Source organism: Chiloscyllium plagiosum, unplaced genomic scaffold (assembly GCF_037043375.1).
Source record: "Chiloscyllium plagiosum isolate Xiang-an unplaced genomic scaffold, Cpla_swu_hap1 HiC_scaffold_12, whole genome shotgun sequence".
NCBI lineage: Eukaryota > Metazoa > Chordata > Chondrichthyes > Orectolobiformes > Hemiscylliidae > Chiloscyllium > Chiloscyllium plagiosum.
Window position 1 is genome coordinate 83,221,090 of NW_028270150.1, and position 18,405 is coordinate 83,239,494.

Here is an 18,405-nt window from a genome sequence, read left to right on the forward strand (position 1 = left end):
TTTGCGTTAAAACTAGCATTCATAATACACCAATTTAGAAAAGAAGTTTCAGAGAAATATAAGCAGACAAAATTGACAATGCACCAACGAAACAGCTGAGAGGAGTGTTTAAAGTTTGAAGAGAGGTAGGCTTTTAAAAATAAAAGTTCTGCCGGGAATTTTAAAAAAAGAGGTTTTGAGGGAATAGATTTCAGAGCTTGGGGCCAATACTCTTTCTTTTGGAGTGTACATGATTTGTTCAAATGCTTGGCCTGTTTAAATTTGGGAGTAGTCCAACACGTATTAATTTAAAGAACCAATTTGCATGCAGCTTTCACAGGGAAAAGAGGGCGATCGCACTGCTTGGAGGGAACATTACGGAAACTTGGGAAGCTGAAGGCACAGCCAATGATGGAGAATGGCCCAATTACAGAAGGAGTAACAGATAGCACGAGCCAAATGCAAATCCAAACAATAATGCTAAACTGTTACCCCCACCCCCATATTTAACCCCAAGAGTAAATGGACAGCTTCTGTGCTCCATGAATGAATTTTGGCACGTAATATAGACTTTCACACATGATCTTATTACAGACTGGCAGAGCCATTTAGAAGGACTATATAGTCTGTTCTGCTATAATGCTTGTTTCTTTAACGCGAACTGCCTTTAATGTGATTGAAGAATTTAGACCATTATTTGTAGACTGTGAACGTTCCGTACTTGTATTGGTTACAACGCGATTCCAGCCCTATTAGTTTAAATAGCACGGCTATAGCGCGATTTTCTTCTAATGTGAGAATGCACAACGATTGAACCATCTTGTTACATCAGACCCGACTGTATTGTCTCATGTATTCTTATGTGGTACAGCAACATTCCATTGTGCCCTTACAGTAGTTGCAATAGCAATGCAGAGTTTAAAATTTGCAGATCCATGCTTAGTTTCAGTTTCCTCTGTACATACAGATGCAAGATGGAGAGAACCAGAGTTTAACAAAGAAATAATTTAGTATTATTAAAATTTAATTTTTGGATCCCACATTCATGATGGCTGACAATGTTGATAGATCATTTTAAAAGCAAAATAGTATAGATGCTAGAAATCTGAAAATAAAAGTGCTAGAGAAATTAGAGATCTGGCAGCATCTGTGGAGGGAGAAAAGATTTAGCATTTCAAGTCTGTGTTCTGTTTAGACTTTTAAAATTTTAATTATTAAAGCAGTGATTCACTGAAACAAACAAAAACAAACAAACAAACAAACAAACGTCACAAGGCTGTGGAGTGCAACAATTGAAATTTATTATGCAAAAGACAAAAACTAAAATAAAAGCAATGGCCTGAATTTTACCAAAGATCAACCGTGTACTTTTTCAGGGAGTTTTTCTCCCAGAGTTCTGTTGGGCGCTCTCATTCTACTCTCCAGAGCTTGCCTCAAACTATGCATCTCTACATCCCAATCATGGTACTGTGTATTCAGCAATGGTAAAGATACTTGTCACTGCATGGATTCTCAATGCTGCTGCCATTAACACCTAGCTGTGCACCAGGTTAAGCACTGTCAGCCAGGAACTGCCTTTAGTGGGCACATAGAAAAACTGAGAGCACAGAGGTGACACTTCACTTTAAGCACAAAGTTCACATTTGTAAAAGTAATAAATAAAAACTAAAGAACTACGGATGCTGTTAGGGTCACCAGACCAGAAACATGAACTGATTTCCCTTCACAGATGCTGTCAGAGCTGCTCAGCTTTTCCAGCAATTTCTGTTTTTGTTTGTAAAAGTACTGCTATTCTACATGACCTGTTTTACTGACATCACAACTGCAATTACAAAAATCAAACTACACAGGCCACTCATCCTTAATGTTACCCCTCTTAAAACACTAAGAATGTGCTACTAATGCCCAGCACAAAAATATCAACTTGAAAGTCTTCAAACAGTTGAAAATGCTCACTTTTAATTAACATTAGCAAAAATAAAAAATACAAAACAACAAGAGCTGCATTTACTTTGGGAACAGACAGGCACTAGTCTTTCGAGCAACAAATTTACAGTCAATGAATGATCACCGCATCCACATCACACCCACTGAAACTAATTAAGCCTTGTCGTGCCAGATGCTGTTGCATTCTGAAGGTAATGTTTCTTCTGCTTAATGTCTTCATCTTTCCCCTTTGAAAACACTGTTCTCCCAGCTCCCCTAGTTGCCTGCTCCACCTGTGCAGAGCACAACATGCTAAGATTATTTAGCACACACTCTGGGTGTACTGCAAGGTCCATCCCAATACCAATCCAAACATCAGGAAGTCATCTTCAACAGACTTATTGACTTCTCCACCATGGCCCTGGCTAAAGAATAGGCAGCACTGTATCTGTGCTCAGCCTCAGTCAGGGATTTGCACTGTGGAATCAGATGATAGCCCATGTCATTCAACAGCCAGCTTTGTAAGGCACTTAGCCCTAGAAACAAAATAGAAATAGTCTCAAAATTTAAGCATGCCATCTCCCATAGTACCAGATCCAGACATCCAAAGTATGGTAATGAACACAGATAATTGTACGTTGACAGAATGGAAGTCTTTCACATTGACAAAGCTTGCGATATGATATGGGAGTTTCAACATGATGTTTACAGTATTTCACCCTGCACCAGGGGAAACCAGCAACATTGGCAAAGCTTACAGCCCAGGCTGCACCAGTGACCTTGTCATGGGGAAATGACATGAAATGGAGTGATGTGGCAAAGTTGCACTGGTAACAACTTTACTACATTTGAGGGTTGAGGATTGAGAGATACCACACAGGTCCCCATTGAATCCCTGGAAGCAGCCAGTTGAATAAAAGACTTAGCTAAGTTCTCACCTTGATGGCGACCAGGATGGGATGATCATTCAAACCTTTAAATCACAGCAGTTGATAGTCTGTGACTGTGTGTAGGGTCTTCCTCCTATAATGGAAACACTGCACCCCTGGTAATTTTGGGGAAAAGGCATAGTGTACACCCTGGGCCTCTTAGCTCCTCCACATCCTAAGGGCCCTGGTGGCTGTGACTTATTTAATGGCTGCTTGGCAGCTGGAGGTAACTGCTAGCTCTGGACTTCCTGGCACATTTGGTCTTTCATTTCACTGTACCTTTGTAGCACTGCTGCCACAGCAAAGGTAACCCCTGCTGTGGCTGGATCTATGGGGCACAGTCCAAATGAACGTCTGTCAGAATATCTGAAAGAGAACTGGTTCTTAATAATGTCAGTCAGCACTTACTTCACACAAAAATTACGGTTTATCATAGTCCTCAGTAGACGATCTCAACAAGGAGGGTCACGCAGAGTTTTAAGATAGGGGACATCATTCCAACCTACTTGCGCAATTAGTTGTGTGTAAACGCCACAGGACATTGTAAGGATGATCACTGACACCTTGTCTCACTAGCCTCATCACTGAACAAAGGCAACAGTGCATACTGGGCGGCACGGTGGCACAGTGGTTAGCACTGCTGCCTCAGCGCCAGAGACCCGGGTTCAATTCCCGCCTCAGGCGACTGACTGTGTGGAGTTTGCACGTTCTCCACGTGCCTGCGTGGGTTTCCTCTGGGTACTCCGGTTTCCTCCCACAGTCCAAAGATGTGCAGGTTAGGTGAATTGGCCATGCTAAATTTCCCGTAGTGTTAGGTAAGGGGTAAATGCAGGGGTATGGGTGGGTTGCGCTTCGGCGGGGCGGTGTGGACTTGTTGGGCCGAAGCGCCTGTTTCCACACTAAGTAATCTAATCTAATCTACGAGAGCATGTCAGTGAAGACTTACAGTTCAAGCCTAGAGGAAATTTATGGGATCTTGGACTGTCTTTGGGAATTGCGGACCGCATTGAGAATTGAATTTTAAGGTCACCTGTGATTATTCCTTCACAGAGATGACTACGATCTATAATTACATGCTCACTATTACTCACACCAGGATTTATATCCCGCACTGCATGCATTTCATTAATGAATTTCTCTCTTGAAAGGAGAGTAGAGTACAGCCAAATAGGCCTACACGCTCAGACAGAAAAATACTTCCTTTATCCATTCTAAGTGTTGTTGCAGCCATTTTCCATTGTGCATTCTCAATTCCGGAGATGACAGAAGATTATGTAGATTATGTTTGGCACAAAGTGACGCAGGCACCAGAATCTCCACATTCACAGAATGCAAGGGAGAAAGCAATCTCATCAGTACTGAGCTATCACATGTCCCCACATACCTCTGATTTAGGTCTTCATCCCCCAGCTTTACTATGAGCGACAGCCTAACAGGATAGCCACTCCAACCATTGTGCTTCATGGAAGCAGCCACCCACCCCACACCAAAACCTTCAACACACATTACGAACTCTATGCCTCTTGGAAATGCACGTATGGCCATTTGGCGGAATCATAGTGTGTTTGCTGCGTATTTTGCTGACACATGTGCAGGTGTAATATTTATATAGCATAGTACCATACAGCAACATGTCTACTTCCTTGACTAATTACTGCTGACAACCATGAACAGTTGAGACTGTGCTAAACAGCGAGGCAAGAACAGAAACGCTGAACTTTCAAGTTTGACATATGGCAGCAAAGCACATGAGTGCTGAGATCAAGCAAGATGACCCGTGATGCAGCCTGGTCCAAACCATGAAGTGGATGCTTGTCCATGTATGCAAATTCCCCGGGCAGCAGCATTATGAAAGGTTCAGGTGTCTTCCCAAGTACAGCACTGAAGGGGTGAACTATGTTGGAATTAGGTCAGAGATGTGCCATGATGTTGCGGTTAAGCTGGTATTTGTCAGATTTCAACCTCTGTCATAGAGGGTGGGAGCTGTTATTGTCCATGACATATAAAATGAGGTGCCAGGGACTGCTGTCCAAGATGGAGCAACCAGGTATCTATATTGGGAATTGCTGGCTTGTTTCTAGCCAGCACAAGTAGGAAAATGTATAATGTGTTAAGATTAGATACTAATAGCATACACACGGGAGTCTTGCTACTCACGACCACGATTCTTGCTTTGACATTCAGAAATTGATTGCAGAACCTTTTATTTCCAACACTGGAAAATTCAGAATCACAATCTCATCATATTTTTCAAACTGACTTGTCACTGTTTGTCATCAAGGGTTGGCAAGATTTCACCCTTTTAGATACAGAACACAAAATGTGAAAACATCCAGAAAATTGAAGGCTCAACCTATTCCCCAACACCACTTTATTATGATTCAAACGCAGAAAAATTACATCTCTATACCAATCTTGAGTTAAACGCAACTGATTCTCCCCAGTTTTTGTCCAGTAAATTGCTGAATTGTGCAGTCTTCGACCATGCATGCTCACAAAACTGAGATCTTAGATATTCTCAGCATTCAATAACCTGCAGACTTCTAACCAAATTCTTGGTCTGTTAACTGTACAAACTAGACAAAGATAACATATTCCTCTGTTCGAGAGAACACTCTGACCCCAGGAGTTCTCCTCCCAACTGCCCCAAAAACATTCATTCTGTGGAGCTTCTCAAACTAAAGTCTTTGATTCTTCTGAGCCAAGTAACAAGCTAATGGTTTCCAATGTTTACTCCATCCGTCATAAACCATTCCAGTATAAACAATTTTCCATTAACATAACCTGATTTTTGGGGGTGGGGGGGGGGGGGTGCCTCGCTCTCAGACAAATTAAATTGGGTCACGGTGCCAACAGGACAGCGTAATATAGATTTTTTTTTAAAAAAGAGCAAATCCTTCACAAGACTGACCATTATCAATACACCATTATATTAAAACCTAAACACTAAAAATGATTAAGAAACTTAAGTCATAGAGATGTACAGCATGGAAATAGATCCTTTGTTCCAACCGTTCCATGCCGACCAGATATCCCACCCCAATCTAGTCCCACCTGCCAGCACCTGGCCCATATCCCTCCAAACCCTTCCTATTCATATACCCATCCAAATGCCTCTTAAATGTTGCAATTGTACCAGCCTCCACCACTTCCTCTGGCAGCTCATTGCATACACGTGCCACCCTCTGCGTGAAAAAGTTGCCCCTTAGGTCTCTTTTATATCTTTCCCCTCTCACCCTAAACCTATGCCTTCTAGTTCTAGACTCCCTGACCCCAGGGAAAAGACTTTGCCTATTAATCCTTTCCATACCCCTCAATGTTGTAAGCCTCTAAGGTCACCCCTCAGCCTCCGACCCTCCAGGGAAAACAGCCCCAACCTATTCAGCCTCTCCTATAGCTCAAATCCTCCAACCCTGGCAACATCATTGTAATTCTTTTCTGAAACCTTTCAGGTTTCACAACATCTTTCCGATAGGAAGACGACCAGAAGTGCATGCAATATTCCAACAGTGGCCTAACCAATGTCCTGTACAGCCGCAACATGACCTCCCAACTCCTGTACTCAATACTCTGACCAATAAAGGAAAGCATGCCAAATGCCTTCTTCACTATCTTATCTACCTGCGACTCCACTTTCACGGAGCTGTGAACCTGCACTCCAAGATCTCTTTGTTCAGCAACACTCTCTAGGACCTTACCATTAAGTGTACAAGTCCGGCTAAGATTTGATTTCCCAAAATGCAGCACTTCGCATTTATCTGAATTAAACTCCATCTGCTACTTCTCAGCCCATTGGCCCAGCTGATCAAGATCCTGTTGTAATCTGAGGTAACCCTCTTCGCTGTCCACTACACCTCCAATTTTGGTGTCATCTGCAAACTTACTAACTGTACCTCTTATGCTCGCATCCAAATCATTTATGTAAATGACAAAAAGCAGAGGACCCAGCACTGATCGTTTTGGCACTCCACTGGTCACAGGCCTCCAGTCTGAAAAATAACTCTCCACCACCACCCTCTGTCTTCTACCTTTGAGCCAGTTCTGTATCCAAATGGCTAGTTCTCCCTTTATTCCATGAAATCTAACCTTGCTAATCAGTCTCCCATGGGGAACCTTGTCGCACTCCTTACTAAAGTCCATATAGATCACATCTACTGCTCTGCCCTCATCAATCCTCTTTGTTACTTCCTCAAAAATCTCAATCAAGTTTGTGAGACAGGATTTCCCATGCACAAAGCCATGTTGACTATCCCTAATCAGTCCTTGCTTTTCCAAATATATTGTAGATAAATTATGCACAAGTTTTCATGCAGAATAGTTTTATTTTTTAATCTGCCTTTAAACTCCTGTAGAGGTTCTGTTCGTAAATAACCAGCAAGTGACAGAATCAAATAGACACTGCACAGGAGGAATACAACTGAAGGGAACTTGTTTTTGTCCACGAAAAGAAAAAAATGTTTCTCCAGTTGAAGGAGATTAAATGATTTTGAGGTAAAGCTTCTCCATAGTATATGGTACATGTTTTAAAAAAAACTATTTTCCCATCATCATCAGACACTTAATAATAACTTAGTTTGATAAAAGTTGCTGAAAATTCCTGTACTAGTTTGAAATTCAAATTTGTATTGGATAAGTGAACATAGTGTAAGCCTCAACATCTTGCGCATTCATCCTACATCACAATTTGTTTTGAAAAACAGTCAGCATTTTTCTACACTAATTTTTATACTTTCTTCCACCACAAAAATGGTCATTTAATTAGAAGCTTTTACTGAAGTACTGATTCAAACTGCTTTCTTCCTTCATAGGAAGACAGATACAGATGTATGCCATTGAGGCCATCGAGCAACACTATTTGATAAGATCACAGCTAATCAAACATTTCAATGTCTTTTAGACACACCTTCCCCATAACTATTTATATCACTGACAACCAAAAATTTATCAAATTCTATGGCAAATATTCTTTAGATCGAGCTTCTGAAACCCTTTAGTATAGGGAATTCCAAAGATTCATAGAACGCAAAATAAAATTCTCATTGCGGTCTCAGCTGGCATCTCCTTTGTTTTTAAATTGTGTTCCCTGGTTATAAACTCCCCATCGAGTGAATCAACCCTGTCTATTCCGTTAAGTATTTTGTAGATTTCAATGAAATCACCTCACATTCTTTGAGCCAGAAGATACTACAGGCCCAGTTTGCCCAATATCTCCTACAGGACTATCCTACCATCCCAGGAGCAAGTCTGGTGTATTTTAATCACACTTCCTCTGTAGCAATATTTTTTGAAGTAGACAGAACAAAACTGCACAGAATACTTCAGGTACAGTCTAACCAACTTCTTTACAACTGAAACTAAGGCTTCACTACATCTTGTACTCAAAGCCTCTTCTGATAAAGGCTGACATTCCATTAATCTTCTTAATAACTTGTTGCACTGGCATCGTGGCCTTCATTGACTTATTGCAAGGACAAAGTCCCTTTTCACAACTACACTTTCCAATCTCAGTATTTTAAAAATATTCCTTCTACCAAAAGTGGATAATTTCATATTTTTCCACATTATATTCCATCTGTCACGTTCTTGCACAATCTGTCCAAAACCTCCCAAAAAAGATGTCTATAGACCTCCCCACAACACAGAGCAAACATTACATTTGGCCCCCATATTCAAGTTATTGGATTTTTAACATGAACAGCTGGGGCACAATCACTAATTTGTGGCACCCTATTACTCAATCTGCCAACAGGAGAATGTCCTACTGTTTTCTATTTGTTAACCAAACCCTATTCCATACCTCCTATATCATGTTTTAATTTTGCTAATCACACCTTGGAGAACTTTACCAAAAGCCTTCTGAAAATCCAAATCTATTACATCCATTGATTCCACTATCAACTTTATTAGTAAAATCCTTAATAAAATTCGCAATCCAGCTGCACCCAATCAAATCATTTTTATCAGGGTTAAAATATCATGTCCTTTACGATAAATATTAGCATTTGCTACCCCTGTTACCAAGGACAATGTAGTTCTCTTTTCTTTTAGCTTTCCTTTCTCAAATAGTGGGCTCAAAATTTAAAAACTGAAAATAGTACTTAATCCATTTTTCATAACTTCAGTTTCTACATTTTCTTTTAAAAATGGTAAAAAGGTAGCTACGAGAGTCTCCAACCAACTTCACGTTCCAAGATAATGGCTTTCCCCTCTAATTTCATTTGTCAGCATCTCCAGCCATAATTTACTATACCATTTTGTGTTTCTTTCCCAGACCATGTTCAAATGTTGAATGGCTCCAAGTTTTCACTTATCCCCACATTTCTCAATTCACTTAGCATGCAAGAATCTATTCATTTTGGCTGAACATCTTCCATACTGACAAAAATTGATGAATAGACTTAGTAATAGCATGATGCACTTACTTGCGTTGTAATTCACCTTTAAATTGATGCCTTAGATCAAGACCAAATAAGACATATTTGTTGACTGTTTGACAAAATCACAGCTTAATGAAATAACTTCAGTTTAGTGGCAAAATCAGAGATGACCCTAATCTCCCTGGAGCCAATAAAAATTTAAAAATCAAATAGTGAAAAATGTAATAATTTACAAACTGGGTCAACAAATCACTTAGACCATGGATCTATATATTGAGAAAAACACTAATTAATATTTCAATATTGGTGAAATATTTTCAGAAAACTTTCAAAGACTTACTTTTCCAAATGATCCTTGTCCCAAAACTTTAAGAAATTCAAACTGAGAGGGGTCAGCCTTTTCACATCCTTCTTTCACAAGGCACGTTATTGGTATCTCCTGTTCATTTTCTTGATCTTGCTGAAGAGGTAAAAGAAAAGTATTTATATGATGCAAAAATGTTCATCCAAAATTAATACGGCAATTTAATAGCCAAATTTGACTAAGTAGTTTCTACAAAATCTTAGATGTTGCATCAGCATAAAAACTTAAATTGTACTCTTAATAACAAAGTTTGCAAGGGAATTTCATCCTTTAGTCAAGAATTTAGAATATTTGTTCTCAAAGATATGAATTTTCTCCACAACTGTGGGGCCATATACTGCCTTGATCCAATGAGAAAGTCAGATGCTGCAGATAGGTGATGTCACATAGTTTCCTCTCTAGATTGAATAAACCCTCAACAATAGTTTGCTTTGACCTGCAGCTAAACAGAAGCAAAAATCAATTCCTCTGTAAGTCCACTTGATACATGAAACCTGATTACAGTATCAAGAATGCAGAACACATTTCAGACCTAATGATGTAAGTGCATAGTTCCTTGAAAGTGGAGTCAAAGGCAGACAGGATGGTGAAGATGGCATTTGGCAAGCTTGCCTTCATCGGCCAGAGCACAGAATATAGGAACGGAGATATCATTAGTAAGGCCACATTTAGAATACTGCATACAATTGTGGTCGCCCAGTTACAGACTTAAACTTGAGTGTGCAGAAAAGATTTACAAAGATGCTGCTGAGACTGCAGGATTTGAGTTATAGAGAGGCTGAATAGGGTGAATAGTCAAAATCTTTTTCCTAGGGTGGGAGCAGTCCAAAAGTAGAGGGCATGGTTTAAGGCGAGAGGGAAAATTTAAAAAGGACTTGAGGGGTAACTTTCTCATGCAGAGAGTGGTACTTGCATGGATTGAGCTGCCAGAGGAAGGTATAACTACAATATTTAAGAAACATCTAGATGGGTGTATGAATAGGAAGTATTGAGGGATGTGGGCCAAATGCTGGCAAACATGACTAGGTCAGATTGGAATGTCTGGTCAGCATGGACAAAATGGACCGAAACATCTGCTTCTATATTTACAACTGACTCTTAAGTATTATCCATATTCTCTCTTTCCGGATTCTTCACTGAAAGAAAACAACAGATTTAAAGGAGGAGGTGAGCCAACAGTTAGGAGCCATGTACCAGATGTCAGCACCTATCAGTTGAGGGATTTTCATTTTTAGTGGTTACATCTATGCTAGAATATTCAAATCAGTATGACAACTACCTCACAAGGCAGTCTTGCAGAGAAAGCACCAGTGAAATAGGTGGACTGTCCCTTAATCTGATTTTAAGTTCGAATTGGACTGGACTGAACTGATGCATAGCTTTGTAGAAAACAAATCTGTCATCTTATTGTTTAGTCATTTGTTTTATTGGATCTTTGCAGTACAGGTAACAAATACATTACTCAGCAAAACAAATTTATTTTGTGAGCATCTACTCAGGGTAATCGATATTGTAGCCCTGAAATGACAACCAATTAAAATATTAGAACAACTGCTTTACAAAAGTCATCCAGAAAGTGACCTTAAGCAAGACCTGCACAGCTAACTTTCCATGTTGACATGTTAATTGCCACGAGATAGTCAACTTCCAACTGTGAAGTAGGTAATTGAAAATTTTGAATTGTAGGCAAGTTAACAAAGAGTTAAGTTCTCAACTTGGAATAGCCAAAAGCCTACACAGACAGCTTCTAAGAAATTATGCAGTGCCTGTAATAATTCTACACATCTCAACCTCAAAAGGTTGAAGTAAGAAAGTGACTGCCAAGATGATTTGAGACTAGTTGTTTGCCTCAGACAAATTTAAAAGCCAGTCTAGGGATGGCATGAAAGTCCAAAGTGCCAGCTGGCTGCAATGGCTCTGCGTCGAATCAGTTTCCTGTACTCAACAGCTTCTCTTATGGAAGTACATTTAAAACACAAAACTATTTTTATGTTGATACCGGTACAGGTTGTTTGGTGTGGAAATGGAAAAACCCTACACTAAGGTAGTTCTTCTTGTGTTAATAACAGGGCATATTATCAGCACAGTATCAAGGAAACTTTAGCCTGCTTCTGGCTGTGCTATAATTGCCTAGGGAATGCTCTCCAACTCAGCCTATTTCTCACCCTGAATGAGAGATACTTTCTTTAAAATAAATGGCACAAATTAATGCAACACAATGGAAAATGGCAATCTCTAAATCATTTAATTGCAACGATTCCTCTTGAACTAGAATTCATCAACAATGCCAGAAACCATGCATGATTGGACCATAAAGTCCAATCCATTGTCACACCAAAAGATTTGCTAACTCATTTAGCATGACTATGCTTTAGGGCCAGTCTCGCATCCAATCTACTTTGTGATCATTTCACCTTAGCTATTCCCTCAACTTAAAAATATTTTTCTTCACAGTGTCAAAATTTCCATGCCATGGATCTGAAATAAATCTATTTGGAACCTTGCAGGTATTTTTTAAACTGACAGGTTCATATTCACCTGGTATCATATTGCTCAATTTACATCCAATAGCTCTTGAGACTTATCAATTTCAAAGATTTCTTTTTAAGTTCTGGAAACATTGTGGTTCTTTCCGACCTAAATTTTGTTTTACATCATTTCTCAACTCTGATGAGCACCAGCTCTAACAGGGCATACTTGGCTGCAAGAACTAAAAGTGGCTAATACTCATCTGCAGGGCTAAGTAAAGCATTAGTCAATTCAACCACGGTGGGCATCAGAACAGATTCCAATTTGTTCATTACAGAAGCGCTCTCTGTGCAAAGACAATATTTCCTTAGAATTTTGCAAAAAATTGGGTGTCCAAATGCCTCATCTCAGATGACAACTAAAAAGTTGAATGGGTGAAAAAGAATTTCTTACATTCTATAGACATACCATAAAACTTTAATCATAAACACTCAACCATTTTATGCAACTAGCTCTCAAGGTCCAGACAATTTATTAACTGCAGAAGCTTTGCTGATTTAGTTTAGTGAAATTTCAAACTTTTTTCATTATGCACTTAGCACAGCGCAAAGGTTTGCCCAACAAGCAGAGGCAGTTTTGGAGGCTTGGCTTTCGCCAAAAATCTTCCATTTTCTTCAGAGCACAGTAAAAATCTTAAGCAAGCAAGCAGCAATCTAAAGTAGAAAATATCTATATGATTTATTGATTAAAAGCATCCCTTATGTGACTACATAAAAATAAAACAAATGATAAGCCATACAAACCAGGAGCTTTACAAATTTTGATCCATAGTGTTCAGTTTGCTCTCAGGTAGGGCAGTGGGTTTCGATAGTCCCAAAAAAGCCCTGTCTTGATACACAGGCAGTTGTGATTATGAACTTGGAGGCCACATACCCAAACACCATGAACCAGACCAAGGATTTCTAAAACTAAAAACTGTCTGGTAATATAAAGGCAAAATACTGTGGATGTTGGCCATCAGAACCGTTATATTGGACTCAATATTAACCAAGTCACTCGCCATAGATGCTGGCAGACCTGAAATTTTCTAGCACTTCCTGTTTTTATTTCAGATCCTCTGGTCTTTTTGTCTTTTGCAGTTATGTATTAGCCTTAACGAATCCTGAGAATCAATTAATGTATCAAATCATTATTTCCAACTATTGAGGGCAAGTTGCTCAATGCATTTTGATCCAAATAATCATCCAATGCCCTTGAGTGCCTCAACCAAACCTTCCCCTACCCCATTTCCAGGTAGTATGTTCCATGGTCTAACAACTTGCTGTGTGGAAAAGATTGTTTTAGTTACGTAACTTTAACTTTAAATCTATGTCCTCTTGTTATTATTTTACAAACACTCAGCCTATCTACTCTGTCCAGCTTGCTCATGATTTTGGAAACCTCAATCAGATCTTCTCTCAGCCTTCCACTCTGCAAGAACAGGCCCAGCTTCAATCCAATCTCATGCCTGGAACCGTTCTCAAATTGCTTCTGCACTCTGTCCAATTCATTTGCATCTTTCTTATAACGTAGTGCCCATAACTGACAAGAGTACTCCAGCCTGAGATCTAACAAGTGTCATATACAAGTTCAACATCGCCGTCTTGCTCGTGTACTCTAAGACCTTGTAAATAAAGCTGGAGAGCACTCTATACTTGATTTACAACTCTCTTCACTGGTCCAATCACTTCAATGATTTGGGCACATGTACACACAGGTCCCTCTGCTCCCACACCCCCTAGACTGTACGGTCTTTCTGCCTCTCTGCACTGACTGTCATCTGCTACCTATCCACCCACTGCACCAACTTGTCAATTTTCTTCTGGGATTCCACACCTCCCTCACAGTTCGCAATTCTAAGTTGAGTGTCCCTGACAAGTAATACTTAAATTACAGAGTTGTTAGCTGCAGAAGAAAAATGAAACCTGAAGAAGGAGAATGACAATATCAGTCAACATTACAATGACTGTAATAATGTTAAAAATTGATTGAAATATAGAAAGAGCACAAGTGAAAAATGGTAATAGCCACAGATGACAAGTAAGGAAAGAAAACAGCAATATGATCGGCCACCATTCACGACAAAGCAACAGCAAGCCTAAAGGTACCTATGCACAAAGAGAAAGCACTATTAAGTGATCAAATAAATGGCTAAATACAAATAGTCAAAACCTGGGTTCGCTTCTGCTGCCGTCATTTTACTCTCTGCCTCACCATTGGAAAGCATGAAATATGAATCTGTTGAACTTGTGTAGCTTGTTCTCTTAAAATCAAGACGTTTGATTGTGTTACAACACCTCTTTGGCCATCTCACCCAAGGTGAGACCTGAACTCAAATCTTTAGGCACAGAAGCAGGGACACTAGCCTCTGCAACATATTTCTGTGTAACTGTGCATGCAATAAGACTTACACTAAAATAGATAACCTACACTTGCCCCTACAGAAATTTATCAAAGCATATTTGTCCTTTTCATTTAGCACAGCATCTTCATAATTTTGAGTTCCATTAACATAACACTGTCACAAACACTTACTGATATATTTTCTCTAGAGTTAAGCAGCATTAAATAGTCCATAGTGAACAGAGGATATTTGAGTTTGCAGCACAGGCTCTTTTGTAACATCACAAACCACTTCTATCAAACAGCTACGTACCCCATTATCCCCATCACATCATCGACTGTCTTCAGGCTTTGACGCTTTGGAAAGATCTTAGAATAAGATATATGCATTTTTGAAATTTTCTTTTCATCCGTGAAAGAACGATGGTTGTATTCATAAATGTTTCAAGAAAGGACTTGTCCTTTATGTAAATGTCAAGTGTAATTTTACCTAAGTAGATGTGCAGCACAGAAACAGACCCTTTGGTCCAACCCACCCATACTGACCAGATATCCCAACCCAATCTAGTCCCACCTGCCAACACCTGGCCCATATACCCATCCAAAAACGTTTAAAACGTTTCAGTTGTACTAGCATCTTCCACTTCCTCTGGCAGCCCATTCCATACACGTACCACCCTCTGCATGAAAACAGTGCCCCTTAGGTCCCTTTTATACCATTCCCCTCTCACCCTAAGCCTATGCCCTCTCATTCTGGAATCCTCTATCCCAAGGAAAAGACTTTACCTATTTATCTTACCCATCCCCCTCATAATTTTGTAAACCTCCATAAGATCACCCCTCAGCCTCCGACGCTCCAGGGACAACAGCCTCAACCTATTCAGCCTCTCGCTATAGCTCAAATCCTCCAATCCTAGCAATGCCCTTGTAAATCTTTTCTGAACCCTTTCAAGTTTCCGATACGAAGGAGACCAGAATTAGGGCTGCATGGTGGCTCAGTGGTTAGCACTGCTGCATCACAGCGCCAGGGATCCGGGTTCAATTCTCGACTCTAGCAACTGTGTGGAGTTTGCACATTCTCCCAGTGTCTGCGTGGGTTTCCTCCAGGTGCTCCGGTTTCCTCCCACAGTCCAAAGATGTGCAGGTTAGGTGAATTGGCCATGCTAAATTGCCCATAGTGTTAGGTGCCTTAGTCAGGAGTAAAGGTAGGGGAATGGGTTTGGGTCGGTTGCTCTTCGGAGGGTCGGTGTGGACTTGTTGGGCCGATGGACCTGTTTCCACACCGTAGGGAATCTAATCTAATATTCCAACAGTGGTCTAACCAATGTCCTGTGCAGCCACAGCTTGATCTCGCAACTCCTGTACTCAATACTCTGACCAATAAAGGAAAGCATACCAAGTACCACCTTCGCTATCCTATATACCTGCGACTCCACTTTCAAGGAGCAATGAACCTGCATTCCAAGGTCTCTTTGTTCAGCAACACTCCGTAGGACCTTACCATTAAGTGTACAAGTCCTGTTAAGATGTGCTTTCCCAAAATGCAGCACCTCGCATTTATTTGAATTAAATTCCATCTACCACTTCTCAGCCCATTGGCCCATCTGGTCCAGATCCCACTGTAATCTGAGGTAAGCATCTTCACTGTCCACTTTTGGTGTTATTTGCAAACTTACTAACTATACCTTTTTACGCTCACATCCAAATCATTTATGTAAATGACAAAGAGTAGTGGACCCAGCACCGATCCTTATGGCACTCCACTGGTCACAGGCCTCCAGTCTGAAAAACAACCCTCCACCACTACCCTCTGTCTTCTACCTTTGAGCCAGTTCTGTATCCAAATGGCTAGTTCTCCCTGTATTGTGAGATCTAACCTTGCTAACCAGTCTCCCATGGGGAACCTTGTCGAATGCCTTACTGAAGTCCATTCAGATCACATCTACCTCTCTGCCCTTATCAATCCTCTTGGATACTTCTTCAAAAAAAATGCAATCAAGTTTGAGAGACACAATTTCCCACGTACAAAGCTATGTTGACTATCCCTAATCAGTGCTTGCCTTTCCAAATACATGTACATCCTGTCCCTCAGGATTCCCTCCAACAACTTGCCCACTACAGACATCAGGCTCACTGGTCTATAGTGGCAAAGGTTGATTTTAATCTTACTACGAATCCTCTTGCAAGGATGCCTACATTGAAGAAGTTCTCCTCTCTCCATAAGAATCTGAGTCTCTCTCGCTCACTGAAACCCCGCAGGTCATCTCCTCTGCCCTGAAGCTCTTCAACCATGTACTGAAACAGACCCACTACCACAGCCACATCTGATTCCTCAATGCTTGCCTCCACAGCCAACTGATCCCACATGGACTCCAGACTACATTCAAACCAGCACAGTTTAGACCCAAACAGGACAATCAGTACAGACTACCGATTCAAAACCACCAGAAACAGTTCTCCTTCAGGATCCTGCGCTCCACATTCGCAGTAATGCGGCAGCACCTAACCTCTCTAGTCAGCTGTGCCTCAACTGAGGGCCACACTCACTCAGAACTGCAAAGGACCTCTCCTGTCCTATCTCCTAAAAAGAAGTCATACTCTCAACACCATTTCAAACATCAAAACTTTGAGTACAATAAACTTTTATATACCCACCTCCATAACCAGCATTCCTCAAACATTCCAGAAGATTCCCCTGGCCTCCAGAACTGCTCAGTCACCATTATCCAGGAGGCTGGTACAGCTACCATCCCTACGGGGATCAATGATGTCACTTTCACCACCATCATGGTCACTCCCGCCCCTCACGATTTCACATGCACCACACTCGATATCACCTCCGCCCCTCACGTCATCACTGACGTCACACGTTCAGCGACCTCACACCCCCCACCCCCGCATTGCTGCGTTCTCCACCACTTCCACCCCCAACACCACTGAACTGCACACTGACCGCCCCCCAACAGATCCCACTCCAGTTACAGGCTCCCCCCCCCCCAAATCCCAGCTCCCCACCTACCCAGAGTTTTCACTAACCCCCAGATCTCCCCCTCATTGAGGACGAACGATCAGCACTCAGTCCACGCATCAATGAATTGAATACACATTGTGATGTCGAACACTTCTGCTGCCTCCGAGCTTACTTTTTCCAATCAGGACTCCCACCCACCTTCCGAGGGCCCCTTTGCACACCTCCGACACACGCCATCCACCTGGACATCTCATGCAGGCTTATTACCAACCCTCTATCTCTCCACTTCCAACTGCTCTGAGACATTAACCGCCTCAACCTGTCTACCCCCCTCCTTCCCCCCCCACCAACGCGCAGCCCTCCACTCCCACTGCTCCAATCCCAACCTCACCATCAAACCAGAAGATAAAGGGGGTGCAGTGGTACCTCTACATCGCTGAAGCCAGACGCCAATTCAAAGACACTTCCTCCTACCGCCCCCTCGACCATGACCCTGCCACCCCCCCCATCACCAAATCATCTCCCAGACCATACACAACCTCATCACCTCAGGATATCTCACACCCACAGCTTCCTACCTCGCAGTCCGGGAACCCCACACTGCCAGATTCTACCTCCTTCCCAAGATCCACAAGCCTGACCACCCTGGCCGACCCACTGTCTCAGTATGCTCCTGCCCCACCAAACACATCTCCACCTACCTTGATACTGTCCTATCTCCGCCCTAGTCCAGGAACTCCCCAAATATGCTCGAGACACCACCCACGCCCTTCACCTCCTCCAAGACTTCCATTTCCCCGGGCCCCAAAGCCTCATCTTCACCATGGACATCCAATCCCTCTACACCTCCATCCGCCATGGCTAGGGCTTCCAAGCCCTCCATTTCTTCCTTTCCAGACGTCCCCAACAGTACCCTTCTACTGACACACTAATTCGTTTGGCTAAACTCGTCCTTACCCTTAACAATTTCTCCTTCGAATTCTCCCACTTCCTTCAGACCAAAGGGGT

The 18,405-nt window shown here is 41.5% G+C and overlaps 1 protein-coding gene across 6 annotated transcripts in view; it reads right to left on the reverse strand.

The window, feature by feature from the left end:
• Positions 1 to 18,405, reverse strand: part of LOC122554978 (ribosomal protein S6 kinase alpha-3) — a 127,048-nt gene that overhangs the window by 73,943 nt on the left and 34,700 nt on the right. For all 6 annotated transcript variants that reach the window (XM_043700465.2, XM_043700467.2, XM_043700466.2 and 3 more), the window contains one exon: positions 9,552 to 9,671. In XM_043700465.2, the coding sequence (XP_043556400.1) occupies positions 9,552 to 9,671 (120 nt within the window). The remainder of the gene's footprint in view (positions 1 to 9,551; positions 9,672 to 18,405) is intronic.